This window comes from Colias eurytheme, chromosome 22 (genome assembly GCF_061535395.1).
Source record: "Colias eurytheme isolate Ceu_HAF_F1 chromosome 22, ilColEury1 Martin Lab GWU primary, whole genome shotgun sequence".
In the NCBI taxonomy this organism is placed as follows: domain Eukaryota; kingdom Metazoa; phylum Arthropoda; class Insecta; order Lepidoptera; family Pieridae; genus Colias; species Colias eurytheme.
This window is the reverse complement of record NC_143001.1, coordinates 4,170,103-4,194,881: the sequence shown is the minus strand read 5'-3', so window position 1 is coordinate 4,194,881 and position 24,779 is coordinate 4,170,103. Positions and strand designations below refer to the sequence as shown.

The following is a 24,779-nucleotide window of genomic DNA, read 5'->3' as shown; positions in this document are numbered from 1 at the left end:
CTGTTAGTCTTAGCGAGATGATATATTATATAGCTCATAGCCTTCTTCGATAAATGGGCTATCTAACAGCGAAATAATTTTTCAAATCGAAGCAGTAGTTCGCGGGATTAGCACATTCAAACAAACAAACAAAAAAAGCTTCTTCAGCTTTATAATATTAGTATAGATTAGCTTCACCTGTATAGTCTATGGTATGTAACCAACTCCTTTAGACTTGAATTTGACCCTCTTTTCACGGATTTAATTCAATTTTTGTACTTACACTCGTCTTTTAGGCTATATATTATAAGTATAAATATTAATAACAAGACATAAATAATGTTTTCTACACATCCGCTTATAGTTGTAAAACAATAAATTATTGCTGTTAAAAAACACACTATCTTGAGCACTGAAAATTATTAAATTTAGCGGTTTAAGTTACTCTTTTGCGAGAACTAATTAAAACCATGAAGTTGCGTGTCATAATTTCAATTTCTAGAACATTCCAGAAGAAAAATCCTTTTGTATGTTTTTCGATCGAAACAAGCAAAATAAATTCGAGTTTATTATTTATCGTGAATAATAGGTATGGAATTAAAAACACATGAACAATGCTTGTAGATATTTCAAGGAATGTGTCAGAAGAATGTTTTGTTCAATCTCTCCCATATTATTTTCTTCGTATATGGTAAATTAAAGCTCACAATTTATTATTAATCCTATATTTTTAAAATTATTGAAGTGAAACTTCTTTATCGGGGTTGGAAAAAAATTTAGTGTAACATTTTTTCGTTACGCGTGACATTTTTCCGTTACGCGCCATCTTTTTCTTATCCCTACCACGCGTGATTCGACGTATTTCTGTAAAGTTGCATATAGTAAATTATTTTTTGAAAAATAAGGTCATAGAGAAGTTTCGCTTCTGACGTGTGTATACTAGTACACGCACACACTCTTTGTAGGATTTTGGAAAAGGAAAGGAAATCCATGTAATAGGTTGGTAAACATAATCTCAACGATACCACAGATACTAGACGATACAAGGTTTCTTAGTTAATTCAATGGGAATTCCATATCATACACCTGATATGAGTAAACCGAATATTTCCATTTTTTATAATATAAAATATTTTCCAAGTGGTCAGAAAAATATTCTACCTTACTACTGCGCTACTTCTTAAACCATCTTTTAAGTACCTATAAAATTATTTTTATCAATACTGACAGCAAAAATAACGATTGAGCCATAACGATACATTTAAAAAGTCACAAACTATATTATTTATATAATATTTTCGATAGTTTTTGATTTTGTTTTCTTATCCTTGATTTTATTTATTTTTTTTTTCTTTTTGATTGCGCTTTCGCGTTTAACCATCATCGTACATGTCCTTTATTTTTACGGTTGCCTGGAAGAGATTGCTTTAAGCAATAAGGCCGCCAATTGTGCACTTACCATATTCATGTTCTCTATGTTAAATTATATATGTTTTTTATTACTGGTATTGTACAATAAAGTGTAAAAATAAATAAATAAATAAATAAAAACTACCACAGTATATCCTTCATTCAGTAGACCAAATTAATTCAGTATATTTGGTATTCAATGAAGCTGACTTGACTTAAGTAAGTGTACTGAGAAACAATTAACAAATTGAGATGTGTTAATCCGCACTCAAAGTTATGAGATCCAGTCTCTTTAATTAATTTGTGTGTTTGGAAGTTAATTCTCGTGTTTGAGATCGTTTCATTGTTTATGGTGAAAATGTTTGACTTATTAGAAAGATATGGTAATATGTGATCTTGGCATTGGCGTTTTAATTTTATACTATGACAACGGCTTGTTTATAAGTATAAACTAAGATTTATTGCATTGTAGGTGTGACAATAGTTCTTAGGAAATTCTTATTAGACTGTAATTTTTTTGCCAATTTAAACGTCTTTAAAAATTTCACATGGTCCATTTTTGATTCTCATCAAGTTATGGATATTTTTTTAAGTAAAATAGTTGGTTTACTGAGGCAAGTAGTAATTGCTGTAGAAAAAAGTAGATATAATGTAAATAAGAATGGGGGACGCATGTTTTTGGGAATATTCAGATTCTAAATAGTCTATATAAAATTATTGAACAAAATTCTACGCTACAAAGTCATTTCATTGTTTGAAATAAATAATCCTACCAAAAGAATTAACGGTGACAAAAATATGCAAAAAGTACCTGACGGAAAATCCAAAATGGCCGACACGAATTGCTACGGTTCCTTCAAGAGTGGATTATGCCTCATTATTTCTAAAGCTTAGTATTTGCAACATTTCTTACCATTGTTAAAAATTTTAGAGCACTCTTTGAACTCGGTTTTACCTTTTAAGTAACCTGAGGTGTAAAATCGAAATAATATACTTACGTAATTATTGGAAAACTTGCATTTATAATATGTTGGGAAAGTTTAAAATAATTTTTAAATGAGACGCGGATGAATTTGTTTAAAATTTGTAAGTATATTATTATATTTTAATGTAAATACTCACATACGAGCTGCGAACTTAATTTCAGACCTCAACATATTATTAAAGCTTTAAGTATAAAGTACAATTTAAACCAAAATTTATGAAAGGTATTTCAAAATATTTAACGTATGGAGGTCATACGTTTAATATTTTTAATATTACCGGCGAACGCTTTATACTTTTTATATTCTACTAGCGGCCCGCCCCGGCTTCGCCCGTGGTACATATGAAAAATAGATGTTGGCCGATTCTCAGACTTACCCGATATGCACAGAAAATTTCATGAGAATCGGTCCACCCGTTTCGGAGGAGTATGCAGACTAACATTGTGACACGAGAATTTTATATATAAGATGAACTACGGATATACTGAGAATTTTTAATATAAAAGCAAGAATTTCAATCAGGCCACTATCTTATCCCCATCTTTTTGCTATCGATGAAAAGAATAAAAATCACTGAAGAAAAAATCGCCTATAATCTCTTGATGCAATTTCATGAAAGAACGAAGTTTTCGACTTTAGTGGTATAATGTATCTACTCTATTCATAATAATATATTCGAATGTGTGTTTGTTTATCTTTCGCGTTGCTACACAGTGATATGATGACATGATTTTGTGTCTGGGTATAGTTAAGAGGCTATATAGAGTGGGAAAGGCATAATCTATATAACATTATAAAGCTGAAGAGTTTGTTTGTTTGATTGAAAGCGAAGCTCAGGAACTAGGTACTGGTCAGATATGAAAAATCATTTCAGTGTTAGATAGCCCATTTATCGAGGAAGGCTATAAGCTATATATATTGTATAATCACGCTTAGACCAATAGGATCGGAGCGATGCGGGTAAAACTGCGGGGCACACCCTAGTTACGCATGTGTGTAATATTAAATGCGTTGTAGGAATATCAGTTTGTAATATTTCAATAGGAAATGGCTCTGCGAGAAAATCAATTAGTGCATTTATTTTGCACGGGATTAATAGAGATTTCATGCTTTTATCGAGTGATTTATAGCAATGGATATTTTTATTCGAGTTTTATTTGCTTTTGGTCTATTTACATCGCGGAATTACTTGCAGTTACTATTTATTTCACCATTTAATAACTGCTTTCGCTTTTATGTTTTTATAGTAAGTGATATTTATTTGATTACGTGTATTGAAGTAAGCTTGAGAAATATTAAATGTAAATATGACTGTGAATATTATGTTTTTTTCCAAGGTATTTTATATTTGTACATTATTTTTGTTTCAAATAATGTTATAGTAAAAACTGTTTCGTTTATAAATTAAATATCATCTATATCATTACTAGTATTCTAAATAATAGTTCGTAAAACCTTATTTATTTAAAATAGTGCATTTATTTCGTACGGGTTTATATTTATTTATTTAAATAAAAAATAAATTGTTTAGAATACTATTTCTCTTTTATAAAGTAAAATTCTACAGTATAATTATTGAATATATCTTGTTTGCTATAAAACATCTTTATTCACTTTATATTAACAAAGCCTAAACAAACTAAACCTGAAACAAAATCATATTAAAAAGGTAACGACAGGAATACATCTGAGGTAGGATCATTTTTTCATCCCACGACAAAGGGGACAAAATGCTCCCGTGTCTTCGAATTAATGAGGCCATTTGTTCCGATAGTACCTTGGCCTTTGAATTGAATGGAATTCAATTTATTGGTGGTTACCGTAACGATCTTTGAGACGACGCTTATTACGTTCTTACAAGGTTTTTGTACGTAGTTTTTAGTTATCTGTGCTTATATTTTTGGCGCGGCCGCGGTTTAGCCATCGCGAAGTATCGTTTTTATCTGTAATAATCATTATCCCTGTTAGTACCTATAGGTATGAAAATTAATCCGTATTTCCCTTGGTTACATTTATCTAAATGTTTTGTAGAAAAGCACGGATAAAATTAAATGCTTTAATCCATCAGTCCTCGGAATCACAGACACAATAGAAAATCTATTGTGTCGCGCCCCGATCGGGGCTTACGGTGGTCAATGGGTTAATTGCCATAGCAGCACTTTATTATATCTAGATATATATTTCACTAGCTTCCGCCCACGACTTTGTACGTGCACGGCGGTGGTTTTTCCCCGTTCCCGCAAGAATTTCGGGAAATCATTTCTTAGCGGATGCCTACATCCTAACATCTAACTGCATGCCAAATTTCAGCCCGATACGTCCAGTGGTTTGGGCTGTGCGTTGATAGATCACTATATCAGTCACCTTTGAGTTATATATATATATATAGATTATTTAATAAGGTTAAACAGAACAATTTTGTAGTTTTGATAGTAATTCATTATTCGTAGGCTTTACTTCGAAAAGTACTTTGAAATCACTAAAGTACGTTACAGAAAACACATAATTATTGCATTAAAAACTGGAAATATTATTGAAATAATATTTCCAGTTGTTTATTACGCCTTCTATCACAAAATTTGTTAGTTCCTAGTAGATATTATGAACATTTTTCTTCTTACTTTAAAATCTTAAATTTCAAAGTGATCACTTTGGAGTAGTGTTTTCTGAGTTATGTGACGTCATTTATCAGCGTCTTCTTTTATATAGATGGCTTCAGGTACGCTAGTTTCCAAAGATATTTAATTTATTCAGAGCAGCGCATTTTACTGTAAAATTTTCTTCCATTTTCGCAACCATTTCACATTTTCATAGTACATTATACGTGAACAAAATATAGTGATTTCTTTTGATTACTCTGTTCAATAGCCTAAAGGGAATGACTGAATGTTGACAAAATATAATAAAAACCCGCATAGGGCCCGTTCCTGTGGGATTTCCGGATTAAAAAGATGCCTATGCTTGTTTTGGGTCTTCAGCTACCTATATATTAAATTTCATTGTAATCGGTTCAGGAGTATTTGCGTGAAAGAGTAACAAACGTCCATCCATCCTCATAAACTTTCGCATTTATAATATTAGTACCTACGATAAACTATAAACACGACTCAAATGGCATTATGCGTCAGAACTGGACAAACAAAAACATAAGGATTGTTGTTCGGAACATAATGGAGCCCATGCAATAATAATAATACAAAAATAATATTCCATTATGAGAATATCTGCTACATTAAATATGAACACATCGAGTGTTATTATGTATTTTCTTGCCTTAATTCTTTGAACTGTATTTGATGTATTTTGTTATTTATTTGTGTATCTTGTAGTTTTCTCGTACCTAAAGACCCTTCAGATATTCCATCTTATATAGCTTTGTCTGGTAGGTAAAATCTGCATTAGATATCTTTATATAAAAGTGTGCCTAAAACTAGCGCTATTCTAAACAATAGAGTTGTTGAACAGACCCAGCTTTACACGAACTCAAAAAAATATTGTCTTGTTGTTCACTCAGAACATAAAGAAACCACGAATTCACCATATCGCACCCTAAACAATCCACATAAACAAATTCAATACACTCAAGACCATAAAAACTGGCAACTTTCGGTGTACGCACTTCGTACCAGCTTTTATAGGCCCTCAGCCACACCAGCCACACAATGGACAGCGTTGGCCCAACAAATGATCGTCGATGTTTGCTGCCATTACGGTGATTATAAATAAACATCGACAATGACGGCCGATCATAGACATTTAGGCCCTCTACACTATCGTGATTGCCTCTACTCGCCCAACGCTGCCCATTGCATCGAGGGCCCATCACAATGCGTAATCCAATTTTTCGGACACAAATTGACCTATAAAAATGGCTGACAAAAACTGTCAACATATTTCTTCCGTGACGTAAATCTGAGTTAGATTAGCGAGGTTAAATTTGCGGTGGCATTATTCCTACGAATTGACTGATAAATAAAACAATTTTATCGCATTTTTATTGTTATTGGATTGCCTTTGAGTTTGTTGTTTGCTTAATTCGTTTGATGTGTATGTATTTGAGTGTGTATATAAAGAAGTTTTAGTAAATAAGGACTTTAGAGATGATGATAAGATTTATTTTTTAATTTAAGTACTGTACGTATGTTAATAAACCTCATAACACAAACATGTGATTTCCTTAGACTTAAATTAACCGCATTATATTTTGATCTTATGAACGTCCTAATATTTCTGATCACGTTCGACAATTACTAGTACTTTTTATCTTACAACCTATGCAGATTTACTTGAATCTTGAATCTACTACATTCTTTAACCAATATAGAAAACGTATGTTCATGGAGGTATTATCGCTTTAGGCCATGTCCTACAAACAACTTAAAATTTAAGTATAATATTATTTATGCAACTAAATCAATAATGAATACACATACCAAATAATATAACAGTACCAATATGTTATTCGACATTTTCCATCATACTTTGTTTTAGCACATAAACCTCTGTACATCCCTTCGAGGTAAATAAGACATTTCTAATAAAGGCAAATTGGGCCAAACTGTTTACCTTCCCAAAATAAACATCTTTAGTAAACATCCTTCCCTTATGTAAGTAATTTATCAGCTCCTTTTATGAATATATTATTATGTGTACGTTACTGTATTCATAACATTTTTATAAAGCCAATTTGACTATATTTTTCATCTAAAATCGATTACCTGCATTTCTCCGCTCCTGTTGGTCTTAGCGTGATGATATAAAGCCTTCCTCGTTAAACGGGCTATCTCACATCAAAATTATTTTGAAATCGGACCAGTTTCTGAGATTAGCGCGTTCAAACAAACAAACAAACTCTTTAGCTTTATAATATTATAGTATAGATTACTCGAACACCACCTCCTAACCGTTATCGAAAATCGTCAAATTTATGACACGTTTATTTTTAAACACCTATAACCATACCTCAATGCCTATAACAAGTGACTCGAATAAAACTGCAACTGGAAGATATTTACATAGAAATAACCTTATATTCATGGTGATGGTCAATTACCATCAGGCGACCCACCAGCTCGATTGCCCGGTCTTATACATATAAACATGACCATTTTAGCAGCCTATTTTTTGTCCTCTGCAGGGATCACCTATAAGAGTAGGTAGTTATCGTAATATATTAAGTATCTAAAATAATTATAGACTACATTTTAATAACAAATATGCATGCAATTTCGTTTATTCAAATTAGTAAATTAAAATTAAATTTGATAACTCTACAAACAACGGTAAAACAATGTTTGTTTGATATAAACACATCAATTCGATTAATTTATTTATAGTTAACGTAAATTGTGATGGAATGCTTTTACCTTTTAAATAGTGAATGATTGATGGTTAAGTAATAAATTATTTGTAAAAACCGAAAAAATGTTGTGTGGTTTTATGAAACCACGGTAAAAGTGAAACTGTTCGAACGGTTCCGAACACTGCTTTGTGTAGCGCATGTCGCGTGACGGTCGGCTGCCGAGTAGGTATACCTACTCGGCAGCCGCGATACACGCGACATGCGCTACACAGACCAAAAAGTTTGAGACGATGTAATAAAAGTTTCACTTTAAAAAGTTAAATGAGAGTTCTGTTATATATAATACTAGAGGTCCGCGCCGGCTTCGCCCGTGGTACATATTTCGCAATAAAAGGTAGCCTATGTCCTTTCTCGGGTATCAAAATATCTCCATACCAAATTTCATGCAAATTGGTTCAGTAGTTTAGGCGTGATTGAGTAACAGACAGACAGACAGAGTTACTTTCGCATTTATAATATTAGTATGGATTATGTTAAATTTGAATTTGACTGACTGGTTGGCTTGGTTGGTACTTAGTTCGATTCCCACCCAGGGCAAATATATTTTGTGTGATGAATATCGATGTTTGCTCTGTGACTGGGTGTGAATTATCCATCTATAATATACTAGCTTTCCGCCCGCGGCTTCGCCCGCGTTTTCAAAGAAAAACCCGTTCCCGTAGGGTTTCCGGGATAAAACCTATCCTATGGCCTTTCTCGGGTATCAATATATCTCTATACTAAATTTCATGCAAATTGGTTCAGTAGTTAAGGCGTGATTGAGTAACAGACAGACAGAGTTACTTTCGCATTTATAATATTAGTATGGATAGTATATAATTATATTTAAAACTAGCTGCGTCCCGCGGTTTCACCCGCGTGGCTACGCTCCTGTTGGTCGTAGCGTGATGATATTAAATATTACTAGCGGTCCGCCCCGGCTTCGCCCGTGGTACATAATATTTACGTTTTCTCTACATAAGAACCATCCTCGTACTTCAAGGAATGGAATAAAAAAAGAATTATCGAAATCGGTACAGCCGTTCTCGAGTATGCGCTTACCAACACATTTTGCGATTCATTTTTATATATAAGATTATATATTATTGTTATAAGCTAAAAGAAGCACTCTACCTATGTTAACTAAGAATTAAAATGTCCATGTACTTACAATAGCTTCTAACAAAAGTGTTTCAAAAGCAATTTTTTCCCATAACATTGTCTATCGTATAAGCTTTGTGTTTTGTTGTTTATAATATGTCAGTTTATTGATGAATGCTAGCCTTGTATCCATAAGTCATAATTTACGCCTGTCATAGTGGTCTAAGATCCGAATATGAAACGAAACCTAACGGTTTGATAAGAGAATCAAATTTATTTTATAACTAGCTTTCCGCCTGCGGCTTCGCCCGCGTTTTCAAAGAAAATCCCGCATAGTTCCCGTTCCCGTGGGATTTCCGGGATAAAACCTAGCCTATGTTACTCGTGGATAATGTAGCTTTCGAATGGTGAAAGAATTTTTAAAATCGGTCCAGTAGTTTATGAGCCTATTCATTACAATCAAACAAACAAACAAACAAAGTTTTCCTCTTTATAATATTAGTGTAGATGTAGATAAATTTCATATATTATAAAATAAATTAAAAATGGGTAGACAACAGAAATCCTGGACAGAATATTTTTAATTATTTTTTGAAAAATGATTTTTCGTAAAATGTTGCAAAATGAAGATAATAATAAAATTTTATACTGGACTTAAAGTATAGAGCATATAGAATGTGCAATCGTAGGGTAGACTATTATTTACCTGGACGAACTACTGGGTAGACAGGTATAAACATGTATGTCAATACTAGTTACTTTCACTAGATTTGATAATAGAAAAAACATTATATCAGCATAAGCGCTGTTTTATTCTGAACACGATGATATAGGGTAGACTGCAAAAAAATTGGTCCTAATAGGGGTATACAAAATTTAAAAATTTCAATTTCAACGCGTCCGGAAATGAGTGACATATAGATCTGAGGTAAGTATACTGTGTGATAATAAAGGACCGAACATTGCTGTTGTGTCTCATGGGAACGTGAATATAAGAAAGTGCGCATGCTCGGTTTGTAAACTTTATAGAGAGTAGAGGTACCTCTGCTATCCTCCATATTGTAAACAGCCCATTTAGCCAAACGTCAAAACGCAAATGAAAAGAATAAAAAGGAATAGAATCCGCTAGCGATACTAATTGTCATAAGCGTACGATATTGTAAACAGTACAGTGCCACAAACTTATCTGACCCGGTGGCAAGAACTGGAACTACGTGCCGCCATTTTGAAATGTCACATTTTCACAGACTTTTCATACGAAATATTTTGTTTATATAAAAAGAAAGCGACATCAGTGACACTGTCACCGGGTCAGATAAGTTTGTGGCACTATACATGTTATTTTGGAGCAACTGACATTTGAACTGATTCGTAGCCGTAGCCGTAGCCGTAGCCGTAGCCGTAGCCGTAGCCGTAGCCGTAGCCGTAGCCGTAGCCGTAGCCCTAGCCGTAGCCGTAGCCGTTGCCGTAGCCGTAGCCGTGGCCGTAGTCGTAGTCATCGCAATCGTCATCGTCATCCTCATCCTCACCCCCATCCTCATCCTTATTCTCATTCTCATCCTCATTTTCAATTTCATTTCATAAATTAAATAAAACTGCAATTTTTCTTTATATATTAACTATTATATTATTTTATTTAAAAAAAAAATTAAAGTCATATTTGCTCGATTATCAAAAACGTCAACAAGAACAAAATTTAGCATCCCCAATAATGTTTCTATTTGTTTATTTATTATTTAAGTATAAGATTTAAGTATTTATCCAATAATCTCGTCACTACTCTAAGCTAATGTGTAATTATGTATTATTTATTTCCTAAGTATAAGTATATATTATAATTTATAATTTATAATATTAAAATTAATTATAGTATTTTTTAGTATATATCATATAATATTAAAATAGATATATATATTTTATTATTTTTTATCTTTTAATAACTTTATGCAGTTTTGAGCAAAAATACATCCACTGTCAACAGGGCATTCTAAGGCAACCACTGAAAATCAGTGTATTGCACTGAGTGGCAGGCCTTTTGTGGCATGCATAGATTTAAGTTAGATTTAAGTTTCTTTGTTTTATTTTATTTGTATTTTTTTATGTATCCACAATAAACATATTTCATTTCATTTCATTTCATTTCATATTCTAAACATTACTTAGGTACAATGAAATATCTACAAAGATACCATTTACGAACGTCTTTAAAAAGCAAGAGATTTTTTTCTACAATCTATCAATCAAAAGCTTCTTATGTCCATTCTATCCGCCATATTAATAAAATTAGTTCTATTTTAATAAAATTAGTTCTAGCAACTATTTTACCTCCAAATATCCATCCCCATTACGCGATCGACACCAGCCATATAGTCTGAGAGCCGAATTGATTATATGTTATTTAATCAAATCACCTGTCGAATCTCTTTTGTGTTCCATCTCTCAATCTATCCATCGCGATAAGCCCGCCATTTGTCTTCGTCTAATGTGGGCTAATGTTTTACTAAATTATACCTACTGATCGGCGCAGTAGAATTCGATGCAAGGGAAAAACGCCGAATGCGTATAGTATTTGCTTTCTTTATTGTAAAAAATCGCTTGACAGTGTTGATGGAAACCGTGGGGTATGTATCGATGATGAATGATTTAAGTGTTGAATATAGAAAAGCGTTAAAGTAAACATAAAACAGTTTACGCGACAACACTATTTTTTTAAGGATATGGCAAAAGAAAAAGACATGTTTGGAGTCAATTATGCGTATCTATGTGGTAGTGTTTATTATTAGTAGTATTCTTTTGATAAGCGTTGAAGTCATATAACCAAGCTTATTAAAGGCTTTGAGTAGTGTCATTTATATTATCCATTTTACGGTTATCTAGTTCAGAGAAAGATTTTTTTGTGATCGACGACCGCACTACGACAGAAATGAAAACTTGTTTCTAGTATAGGAGCTTACTGTATTTTGCTGATATTATATCCTAACGATTTATTGGCAATGTTTAGTTAAATATTATGTTGTTTTATTCGTGAATTTATTAAATACATATAGTTATTGTTCAAAACGAAAATACAGATATAATGTAATAAAATAGTACATAACACTTGGTACCAGATTTTACATACTCAAGTAACAAAGCATTACTGCTTAAAAAATATTCAATTAAAAATCTTTTTTTTCCATCACATAGTCAATGGAAATGGAAAATATCTTTTTACTAGTGCGAAAATTTTTAAGCCGCTGTTACTGACCCGACATAAAGTTACTTCGTTAGGGGAGCTTTGGAATTCTGTTTTCACATGTAAAAAATTGAATTTTTAACTAATCTATAAGTTTTTTTTTAATTTTATTTTATTGTACAAAGAACCGATTTTAAAATACAATTTGATAAAACCACTCTGTGTATGCTTAAGGCTATATTTTATTAAATAAATAAACAAAATAAACAGGTCAACCCGGACGGAGCCGGGACAAAATATATAGCAAGAAAACTACAGCTACATTTTATGCTTCCACTTCATTCTGTACTCTTGTTAAACACACAAACTTGAGTTCACTGTAATTATAATTTCGTCCATTATTTTATTTAAACAAACTTTGAATTGAACACAATTTATATTCAGCAAAGTCCCTCATATTGTTCCCGAAGAAATAACTGAACAAAGTTGGCAAGCAATTTAAGTAATAACCTACAAATAGTCGACACAACTTATTTTGTCTTTAAGAATTCATAATTCAATTTATCTCGGAATTGCGGCGTTTTCATACGGGTCCTAATCGTCTACTTTTGTTCAATTGGACTTTGAAGATTGGACGTGACGAGATTTTAAGTGGTTGTAACCAATTTAAAAAGCATACTTATAGTTATAACTAGGTATAATGTTCATAACTATTTACATGACATACAGTATTAATTGTTTATTATTAGAAAATAGGCCTGTGAAAAACGATTAAACATAATTAATTAATAATAACATACTAAATTATTAAGCAAGTCCTGTTAAAGTAGTACTATTTTTATATGATGTGTTGTAAAAATAAACTATTATTGGGCACGGATAAAACTATCTACGGCCTACGTAAAACGTGCTACGCTCGTAGCAAAAGGAATTGAAATACTTTTTAATGTAGCTATTACTGCCTGGGTATTACTGACAAATAATGTAGTAAGATTTTTTATAAAAAGTAACTTATTAGTGTTTAAACTAATTTTGTGTAAAAGTGTAAAATTGCTGTGAAAAGATAATATAAGTTTACATAGTTACCCATTTTCATCTTATTCTGATATAAAGGGCTGCTTTGACACATTTAATTGGGTTTTACACGTAATATATATATATACTACAACAGGAAGTTTTTGTATTAAGTCTTACAAGTTGATTTAATAGAATATTAAATAAATTTGTATGCCAGATGTGATGATAGAGTTTATAGCCAAAAACTTAGAGGTAAAAACACCTAACTAAATGTATATAACTCAGAGTAATTCAATAAATATCCTTTGGTCATAATAAATTAAGGTCTCATAATTATTCACAATGCTCGGATCATTTAAAAACCGTGACCCAAATTACTTTGAACCAAATACCTTCAGTCGTACTTGAAAGAATTCTGAATTGTTCGAGAAAGTACGCGCATTATTTTCTGTTTTACTTAATTACAATAAATTATTAATATTATATCTTTACAATCAACATGAAAATTTATTGGATACTAGCTTTCCGAAGGAAACTGCTATAGGAATGAGATGTCGTTGTAACCTTACTTTTTCTAGATGTTTCACGGAAAAAGTAGGTAACGTTTTGACGTGATAGAAAGCCAAACAAACATACTATCGCATTTATAATATTACTAGTGGTTCGCCCCACCGGTAGTATCTACAAAGTATATACGTACAGATTACATCACTCAGGAATGTCGATATCCAACGTTGAAAGAATTTTTCAAATTGGGCTAGTAGTTACTGAGATTTTCGCGTCCAAACAAACAAACTCAACAGCTTTATAGTATCAGCATAGAGGCATAGATAGTAAGGAAAGGATTTAAGCAAATAATATAGAAAGTGATGTCTCGTTCCATTATTGAGTATGGTGCAGATGAGTCTCACATCTGTTTCAGATCAATTTTCTTTATAGGACATAGTTGATCAATCTTCTGTGCCCAGCCAGATGAATTTATACCGACTTCAAAAAAGGAGGAGGTTCTTAATTCGACTTTTTTGTATTCGACTCAATTCTTTTTTTAGGCTTTGTTACCTCAGGACAAGATAAACCGATTTTGGTAATTTTCTTTTTTTTAATGTTGGTGCGGTGGTAAGGTCCCATTTAAGTTTGGTCTATACAATAATAATAATTATTTTATTTTCAATTGAATCGAACATTTATGTTCGATTTTATGAACATTTATCTTCAGTTATTTATAACTGAGAGGCTAATACGGTGGAAACAAAATAAAATTGATGATAATAATGTGTTTGTAGGTATATAATATGGACATCTTTAATGTTAATAAATTTAATAATTTTTATTATTAAATAAGTTAAGCAATGAGTTTTTACAGTTATTGCGGTTAAAGCCGTGGATAATCAGTTATTTGCGGTTACAAATGCAGAAAAAGGGTAATTCGATCATTTCAACATTTGCCTTTGTTATATTTGAACAATAGTATTAATAATAATTTTTTTTTTCAATTTCCACTTATTTCAAATCTGAAACAATACCTATACTTGACATAATTGCACAATCTAAAATTTTACAATCATTATTTTTCTATAGGGGAATATTTCCCGGGTTTACACGGCTATTATTCAACCATACAGCATTAATAAGATATATTTTTCAGAACTTCCAAACTATTAACATTATTATCATTTGGAACAAAGGATCCCGAAATTCCTTTGTCAGTTTATTAAGCAGAAAGCCCAGTGATATAAATATTCCAGAAATATTTTGCGATCGTAAAATTCGAGGTCGTCTTATACACGTTTTTGGCATACAATATTTCGTCTATTCATATGAGAATACAGTTATATTGTAATAAACTCGAACGGAATAATATTAAGTTTGTATCTTGTCTCATATTGCTATGAGGTATATTATATAATATAGAATGTGATATTAATTCAAATTCAAATTCAAATATATTTATTTGCTCGTATATGGTTCATAAGGGTGTTACACAAGAATTTTTTTATCGCATATACTGCCATTTTAAATGGCGTGCAAAAATTTAATTAATAAATTTTATATTTAATAATAATTTAATTAATAATAATTAATTTTGTTACTGTTCTTTTATTGTATGTTGTATCATATAAGTCTGTGTTAATATGGTACGTGGGTAATTTAGATCCTATTTTGGTCTCATAATTTGTGTTATTTGGACAATTTTTTTTATTTGTTAAATGAACTCTAATCCTACTAATATTATAAATGCGAAAGCTTAGTGCGAAAGTTTGTGAGGATGGATGTGTGTGTGTATGTTTGTAACTCTTTTGCGCAAATACTACTGAACTAATTACAATGAAATTTAGCACACACAGAGGATAACATGAATTAACACATAGGATAGGTTTTATCCCGGAAATCCCACGGGAACGGGAACTATACGGGTTTTGTAGCATCACAGCGTAGCATCACGCCGTAACACATGCCGTAGCATCACGCCGTAGCATCACAGCGTAGCATCACGTCGTAGCATCACGTCGTAGCATCACGTCGTAGCATTACGTCTTAGCATCACGTTAAGCCGGGTCCAGGTCGGGTTTTTTCAAATGTCGTTTATTAAGGTAAAAACGCCAGAACTATTTCTAAAAAGTATCAGGAACTGTAGAACTCAACTGCACGCGATAAGAACTCACATTTTTTTTTTTTGATCTGCTAAAAATGATCTGCTAAGTTCACTAACATGGCGAAGCCGCCAGCGTTCTGCTAGTAATACATAAAACAGTGCCAGAACAAGTGACACGACAAGCTATTCTTTCAAAATGCCGGTTGATATCACTTTTAAAAATGCATATAAAGATCATGACAACAAACAATATTCAAGTTTTTTATTAAAGTTAATTTACTAGGCCAATATTGCTACATAGAGTTCTGCATGATATTATATAAGTTGTCAACGACTACTTAAGTTGTGCTTGCGGACTAAGTACTTAACCTAGCGGTTAACACTGTTATAAATACTTAGTTTATACTTTAGTTGTATTAATTTTCATTTAAATATTTTTCCTATTTGAAAAAACCTTTCAATTTTTTATTATAAAGTAGCTTTCAGCCCGAGGCTTCGCCAGCTATGTCTAGAACTTAATAAATTATAGACTAAAACCTTCCTCTTGGATATTTCAAAAAATTCAAAATTTGGATATTTAAAAAAACATTAAAATATGTTGCGTAGGTAATTTTAGAGACCTAAGCATACAGACAAACAGACGTCGAAAATAGACTTGGTTTTATACTAGATACGTATTGATGCTGTATAATTTTAAATTTAAAATAGCTTCGAATTTCCGTCTATACCAGATGCCTAAATCTAAGCTATATATCGTCATTATTTTTTAATTATAATTTTTCCATCCATCATTATAAGTATTAAATAAGCTTCAAGGAAATATCCATCGAGGGAGCGGTAATAAATTGCATCTTAATTTGACTTTATAGCCCAATTTTTAATATTTAACACTTTAATTATTAATGAACATACACGAAAGAATTAAAATATATACAAAGCTTTTCTAATAATATGTAATTATTAGAATATGATTTTAAAACATAAATGACAAAGTTACAATTGAACAATATGTTTTGTATTATTGTTTAAGAAAACAATGTTGTCATATACTGCTTTTTTCGGTTCATAGTTTTACAGGTACATAATATGATCTGTAAGTAAAAATTATATTTATAACTAGCTTTGCCCCGCGGTTTCATCCGCGTGGCTCTGGTGCTGTTGGACTTAGCACGATGATAATATATTATATATAGCCTTCCTCGATGAATGGGCTATCTAACACCGAAAGAATGTTTCAATAAGACAAGTAGTTCCTGAGATTAGCGCGTTCAAACAAACTCTTCAGCTTTATAATATTAAGTATAGATTTATATAAATGGTATACAGTAAAAAGGGTTCGACGTCTATCATTGGCTTTATTAACATTAATCAATAAATAACTGGCACTTAAACTTATAAAGAATCTTTAATATGAAACACGTGTTAACATTACCTAGTTACTATATCGTATAGGAGCTACCAACGTTGACAAGTGAGCATTTTAGTATAGTTGGTTCTTTGATATACTGTTCCTCTTGCTATTTCGGTTAGAGTCCGGGCTGTCTGGCTGGTCGCAGTGGTTGCGTTTTTTAGTGCGCATCTCATCTGCACAGGATAATTTCCTTAATTTAAAGTCATTTTTTAACGCGTAATTTTTAATATTTTACCTTTAGATAGATCCATTAGACATAATTTTTTTATTGCAAGACGTTTTTTTCGTTGTTAAATAGGTGCCAGACGCAATTTTTTATTTCGTTTTAATAAAAAATTCAAATTATTTTAGAATGTCTGTAAATTTCATATTATGTTCTTCAAACATAATAAAATCTAAAATTAATTAGCCAGACGCTAATTCGATTGTTAAGTATTAAATAATGTGTATAAATAAAAAAAAGTAATGAAGCATGCAGCTCATCAGCTAGTGTATTTTAACTATGCGACAGGAAATAATTGCAAGAATACAATATTATTTACACTTGTTCTTATAAATAAAAGCTAAAATGAAAAAAAAATAAACATAAAAGTGAAAATTAAATTAAAGTTACCATACATTGAAAAGAATGGAATAAAAACTTTATCAATGAAGGTTAAACAATTACATTGTTAAATTTAAAAAGCCATCTTCATAATCATCATCATCATCATCTTTCCTCACACTGTCAGAATTATTTATGTTATCGTCTAAGGAATTGTTATTGTTTTCCAATATTCCATCATCTGTAAACAACTAGAAAGTTTGTTTCAATATTGATGTACACACATACACACACACAACACACACACACCACACCACACACGACACACACACGTGAACACACACACACTCGCATGTTTAAGTTTGTATTGAATTTAACTAAAGTAGTTAGCATGAATTTATATAGGTATACTAGCGGTCCGCCCCGGCTTCGCCCGTATGGTAATTGGTACCTACATGTATAAACTATCCTATCTCTCAAGTTGGATCGAACTGCACATGGTGTGCGAATTTTATTATAATCGGTTAAGTGGTTTAGGAGTCCATTGAGGACAAACATTATGACACGAGATTTATGTATATATATATTAAGAATTAAGATTAATGAATTAATATTGTTATCATCATCACTACATAGTATCGATGCCTCCTAAGTATACTGAGTCAACTAACAAATTTAGGTATTTTCATATTTTTATAAAAACGAACATGATAAATCGTGATCTAAACGTTCGTGTTAAAAAAAATTAAAAAAGTACAATAATTACCGAGATAATTTCACGTATACTAAATCAATTTCAACATCAGTTAAAATCGTACATCGTAAACTAATCTAAATGACATTGTACCAATGTACGCGGGGCGTGAGGGGGTACACAATAAACTTGTATCGATATACAAGTTTATATCGGCTCAGTAGACTATGAATGGCGGCAAGTAAGTACGCCATTTTAGATAATAATAATTGTTCTTTAACATGTTAAATTAATAATATTAACAGAATGCAGTCAAACAGGGCGCGAAAATTTTAAAAATTTACACAGGAATCGATGATATTATGATGATTGATGACATGAATGAATGATATTATGGTTATTGTTTTTTATGACAACAGACAGCAAAGAGAGGCGCTAATGAAATTTCCAGCTGTGTTTTCAAGTTTATAGAAGACACGGTGGGTAATGGTGTCAAAGATTACCGGTTCAGGTCAGACAACTGTGGAGGCCAAAATAGAAACAGAATTATATTCTTAATGTATTATAATATGTATAATATATCTATAACAAACTTTGAACTAGCTAGTTCAAAGTTTGTTATATATTAGTCATAGCTTTCTATTAGTGGGTCCAAATGAAGGCGACAGTATGCACGCTATAATTGAAAGACAGATGAAAGACAGCTACAGCTTTTAGTTTTGCCAAATCCGATGAAAAGCCATACAAAGTTACTAAAGTGTCTCACTCACTTTAAATCAAAGCTATAACTTATAAACAACTGGACAACTACCAATGATGGATCAAAAATGCCTTGGAATAAAGTAACAGAAGAACTAGTTTAAGCGGATTATCCATATAGGCTGTTTTGTAAAACGAGATACCAAGATGTTGTTACAAGTAGATAGATTGTGTAAAGATATCAAAAGCTACACGAAATAGAAAAGAGTTAAATATTGACGTAGATAATAATATTTCTTTAGCTTATCAGATACCCATTCCTGTTGACCAAAATAAGCACAAAGATTTGATGGATCTTTGTAAGACACTGGTAATTCCTAAAGAGTATCATTTATTTTATAATAATTTGATTTCAACGAACTCTAATGCAGCTAACGACAGCGATTCTGACTTATGATTATAGATAATATATGACTATAATTTGTTAAAATTGATATTTTTGAGTATTAGAAATGCCTTAGACTGTTACGTTATTAATTTATTTCTCTTTGATGATGGAACATTGTTAATTCTAATGGATCTAACGACTGATTTTTAATTTGTTAAGCACTAGAAATGTCTGGATTACTACGTTATTAATTTCTATAATTTTCATTATTGTTAAACGTAAGTTACCAATTGATATTTTTTAATAGCGATTTGTTCACGTTGTAGCGTTTAGTAAAGCTATTATGTTAAAAGATATTCCTACTTAATTATGGCTAAAAATACATTGTGATTCTTCAAAATGAGTTGTTATTGGTTTCTTATTCATGTTCTTCTTCCTAGCTTTTATTAATCCCACACATCGAAAGGTATTACAAAAAAAGATTCCTAAAAATAAACCTCAGTAAATTACATTGGTCCAGTATACGTTGAGGTTTCAAATGTTAACTTTGCTAATTACTTTCCTAGTATAATGAGTCAAGTGACATAATTTCAGCATTTTATTATTTATTGGGATAAACAAACCCGAAAACAAACAAAAGTAAAATTAAATTAATAAAATGACAATCATTATTTCATGTGATTTTGGTGTTAACGATAGATTTTGATGAACAACGTACATAAATATAACTGGTAGTTAAACCATTTCACTATTGAGTCCCGCCGGCGTATACCCAGCCATCTACAAAAAAAGCCATTTAAAAACAAAAATCAGCAAAATCATTTTATACCAAAGGAAGGGCTTACAATTTTTATTAAAAAAACATTTACTTTGTTTCGAATTAATTTGATTTCATTAAAATATAAACGATTTGCCTTCAAATCACTCTCCTGTAAAATTACTAAAATGTCAGTTGACTCATTATACTTAGGAGGCATCGGTATAAAACAAAGTCGCTTTCTCTGTCCCTATGTCTCTTTAAATCTTTGAAACTACGCAACGGATTTTGATGTGGTTTTTTTAAATAGATAGAGTGATTCAAGTGGGGGGTTTATATGTATAATAACATCCATTAAATAGTGGAGAAGTACTGTTATTTTTGAGGTTTCTAATGTGATTTCGTAAATAATTACATTTTTTCCACTTACAGTGCAAACGCAGGCACCCTACGAGTTTTATCAAAATAATGTACTAACTATAGTAAGTACACATTGAAAAGGTCTACAGAAAAGTCCGTGATGGTATATTAGACATATACCATCTTATGGATAACCCACAATAACTTTTTTTGTCATTTACTTTTTAAGACAAATAACGGCTAATTTTCGAAGCGATTTTAACCAATACAGCATTAATCCTTAACCAATTAAAGACCTTGAATACATTTTTCATTTAATATAGATCTATATGGCCCTTTACACCGTATGATTTAAGTGAATATTTTCGAAGATATTACAGATTTAAAAATTGCGGGACGTAGCGTTTGCGGCGGTACCAGCCGGCCGCCCGGCTATACAGGGTGTCCCACTATTGGTATACTAAGCGCGAAGGGACTTGTAGTTTTGCATACACTGATCACGTAAAAAATACTTAAACAACAAAATTACGTCAAAAATTTTTTGCTAAATTTTTCCTGAAAATCCATGTTTTCATCTCTAACTTCGCGCAGACGGCATATACCGCTTCTCTAATGTGAGCATTTTGTCTATGAAAACATAATCTTAAACGATAGCTCACGTGCGGGTGGCAAAGTTGGGCGGGTTGCTTGTTATAGGTGTTCACATAGAGTTTTAAGAATTCATCTATTTGAAAAAAAAAATGCGTCTGGAATTTTATAAGTATTTTTTACGTACTCAGCGTATGCAAAACTATAACCTCCTTTGAGCTTAGTATACCAACAGTGGGACACCCTGTATATTTTATACCCGTGCGAAGCCGGAGCGGGCCGCTATGTTTTTATATTCAACGTTCACAGTTTTTCTGTAGTGTATTTAGTATCAGCATTGCACCTGTGCGAAGCCAGGGCCGGGCGGGTCGCTAGTTAATTAAATTGGCAATTAATTAGTATTGGCAACACTGTATTTTGTCTGTGGTTCTTTTTCTTCTTGTACGCGGTGTGTAATGTGTGGTATTAGGCAATGTGCTATTGGAAACAATATAAATAAGTTTATGTAATCGCTGTTTTCATTTAAACCCATAACTTAATAGTTAAGTAATAAAAAAATTGTTTTGTATAGAAGATTGTTGATGTACCCTAATAGTTTATTTTTTAGCCTAAGGAATAAAATGTACCAATGGAAGGTACTTGTTGCCACAACACAGGGAATCCTAGAGTAGGAACAATTCAATTTCTATGTATCTTATATTTTCGAAAAAAAAAAGTTATTTTTTATTGTTATTTAATTTTCGCGGCCGATCCTTTCTATCTCTCTTGCACTTTAAACTATCTCTCCATATACACAATCATCAAATTGTTATACTTACCTACTTTCACTACGTTTTTATTTGTACGTATTTAATACTTAACAATCGAATTAGCGTCTGGCTAATTAATTTTAGATTATATTATGTTTGAAGAACATAATATGAAATTTACAGACATTCTAAAATAATTTGAATTTTTTATTAAAACGAAATAAAAAATTGCGTCTGGCACCTATTTAACAACGAAAAAAACGTCTTGCAATAAAAAAATTATGTCTGATGGATCTATCTAAAGGCAAAATATTAAAAATTACGCGTTAAAAAATGACTTTAAATTAAGGAAATTATCCTGTGCAGATGAGATGCGCACTAAAAAACGCAACCACTGCGACCAGCCAGACAGCCCGGACTCTAACCGAAATAGCAAGAGGAACAGTATATCAAAAAACCAACTATACTAAAATGACTTTTTTTTTAACGTTAATAGCTCCCGTACCAATAGGAAATATGAAACATGTTAACATTAACATTATCAATGATATCTAGGAAATTGGTCTGTTATTAGAACGATAAAAGCATACTTACAATATGCTATCAAGTTTCTACTATCGGAAAAGCCAGTGGCAAATATTTCATCCGATCTTATAATTCTGTATAGCATATTTGCGATAGTAATCGTAATTTATTGATCGTGGTCTAGTCTCTGGAGCTTTTAATGTAGTTTTTTTTCTTTTATGGTATTGGGAGGATATTGTATCAAAAGTGAAGTTGGTAAAGGTTGATTTAGATTAACGATTACAGATATATAATTATAATAGGCGCGGTGAAGTATACACTATACATATTATAAATTATAGAAAAAAAAAATAACAAAAAAAGACAGACGATTTTAACAGATATTATTCATATTTCAACCAGGTACAATTGAGATTAGATATAAAGAGATAATAATTATATTGTTATCACCGAAATGTGTTGTTCAAATGTTATACTAGACAAATAATAATTTTAGAGAACATAGAAAATATTATTTTATAATATCTGGATTTGATAGCGTGACTCTATAATTGAAAACCACCCTAAATATACGTTAAACATGACCCAATTTGACAAATAATACACTATTGCTAGAAAACCCTTCAAGGTGGTTTAATTAATGCCTTATCTGAACATGGATCAAATGCCACATCCGATAAGGCACCTACGTTAACGCCATTTTAAATAATTTGGGGTCTACAGAATTTTGGCCACGCAAGATCAAAGTACTTACGTTGGAGGAAATTACCAAGATTTCTTACAATTTAGGGAAATTTGTAGGGAATGCTTATGTTAAAAATGCAAGGATTTTGGGGAACGACTTTGTTATTAACAAAGGTAAAGGTAAGGGTATTATTAAATTATTTTTATAAATTTATCCGCCTATAACTATTTATGTGACACAAATATATAGATTTTATCTTATATTAACATATAAGTATCAATAGTTATCATTAATTTTATAAACACGAGGATTTTCTTGTTAAATATAAATAATTAATTTTAAGTATATACAATCAATTTTTTTCTGTATTACTCTACCTACTCTTAGAATTAACAACGCGTATATTTTGATACAAAGATAAAACTTTTCTTGTTGTACTGACTTTATAATTGTTTTGTAGATATAACTATTAAGAACATAAGTATTAAACTATTATTCTAATAAACATTTCAGATTTATCAATTAATTCTTATAAATATTGTCTCCAAGAATCGAACCCGTATTAACAGACAGTTACAAATCTTACAGACTATAACTACACACATTAAAGCGCGTCACACACGGTGAAGATACTATAATATTTTATCTTAAGATACTGTTATATTTTATATTACAGTATCTTAACGCATCCGGTATCAGCGTTCGGACCATCATTTTTCTTTTTGTCATTGCCGTACTAAGACCTGTAGAACCGCCATCCTGTTACAAATGACCAATGAAATTTCGCGTCATTTGTAACAGGATGGCGGTGGCAGTATCTTAAGATAAAATATTATAGTATCTTCACCGTGTGTGACGCGCTTTAATATGTAGATATTAATAATGTAGGTGCTGTGCTGACGCAGGATTTTCGGCCGCGTCGCACAGTCACATAGCGTCGCTCCCCAGTTGTCCCGTAACTCTCGCCACCGAGGCACCGACCCACGTATTGTAGTAATAAATTAAAATAGTATATTTTTTGTGTAATTTAGAAGAAATATAAAATTTAATTGGCCGCTATCTTTAATTTCATCTCCCTACACACAGCTACACTAAAATAATATATTACCTGTGCTTTAACTAAAACTTACCAATAAACTGGAACGTAGTACACGTAAAGCAAGATATCACAATATAGTACAGAAGAGTCATTTTGATCGTCTTCACCATCACTTGTTCACATTGTATTTCACTTAGCATTTAACTCATGACGTCATAGCTAACTATAAGTGACGTCATCAGTCTGCATGGTATCAGGTGATTTGAAGATTAACACCTGTATTACTTTTAAAACGTTGTAATGTAGTCATTCTTATGAGAGTTGGGTACCTGAAACAAAAATATTTATTATTAGAAACTTTAAGAAATTAATAGTAATTTTAAAGCCCCGTCACACATAAAAGGTGATATAAGTTCAGCATATTATGTAAAATATATCGATTTCTCGCCTTTGAGAATTCAAAGAGATCATGACATTTGGTGTCTTTTTGTTTTAATGTGGTTTTAATACAGCGCGGCGTCATATTATGACAAGATGGTCTTCATTTATACCAAAAGTAGGTATAAATGATCTCTTTCAAGGTCTTTTTGGAACTAATGACAGGTAAAAACCGGTAAAATTTCATGCCAAGAAATCAAATTATTGTATTTGTTTTGTACAATAATTTTTGTATGGCTCCTTAATTAAAAATTTCTAAATACCAGCTAGTTAACGACTATTCGATTTACTGCATTTTTA

General features: G+C 31.6%; 1 protein-coding gene across 1 annotated transcript in view; it reads right to left on the bottom strand.

Moving 5' to 3' along the window:
- LOC149898641 (uncharacterized) overlaps positions 1 to 24,779 on the bottom strand; it is a 131,067-nt gene that overhangs the window by 56,207 nt on the left and 50,081 nt on the right. Inside the window, exon 2 of the mRNA XM_090115142.1 lies at positions 24,133 to 24,370. Coding sequence (XP_089971268.1) covers positions 24,133 to 24,241 — 109 coding nt within the window. The 5' untranslated portion in view covers positions 24,242 to 24,370. The remainder of the gene's footprint in view (positions 1 to 24,132; positions 24,371 to 24,779) is intronic.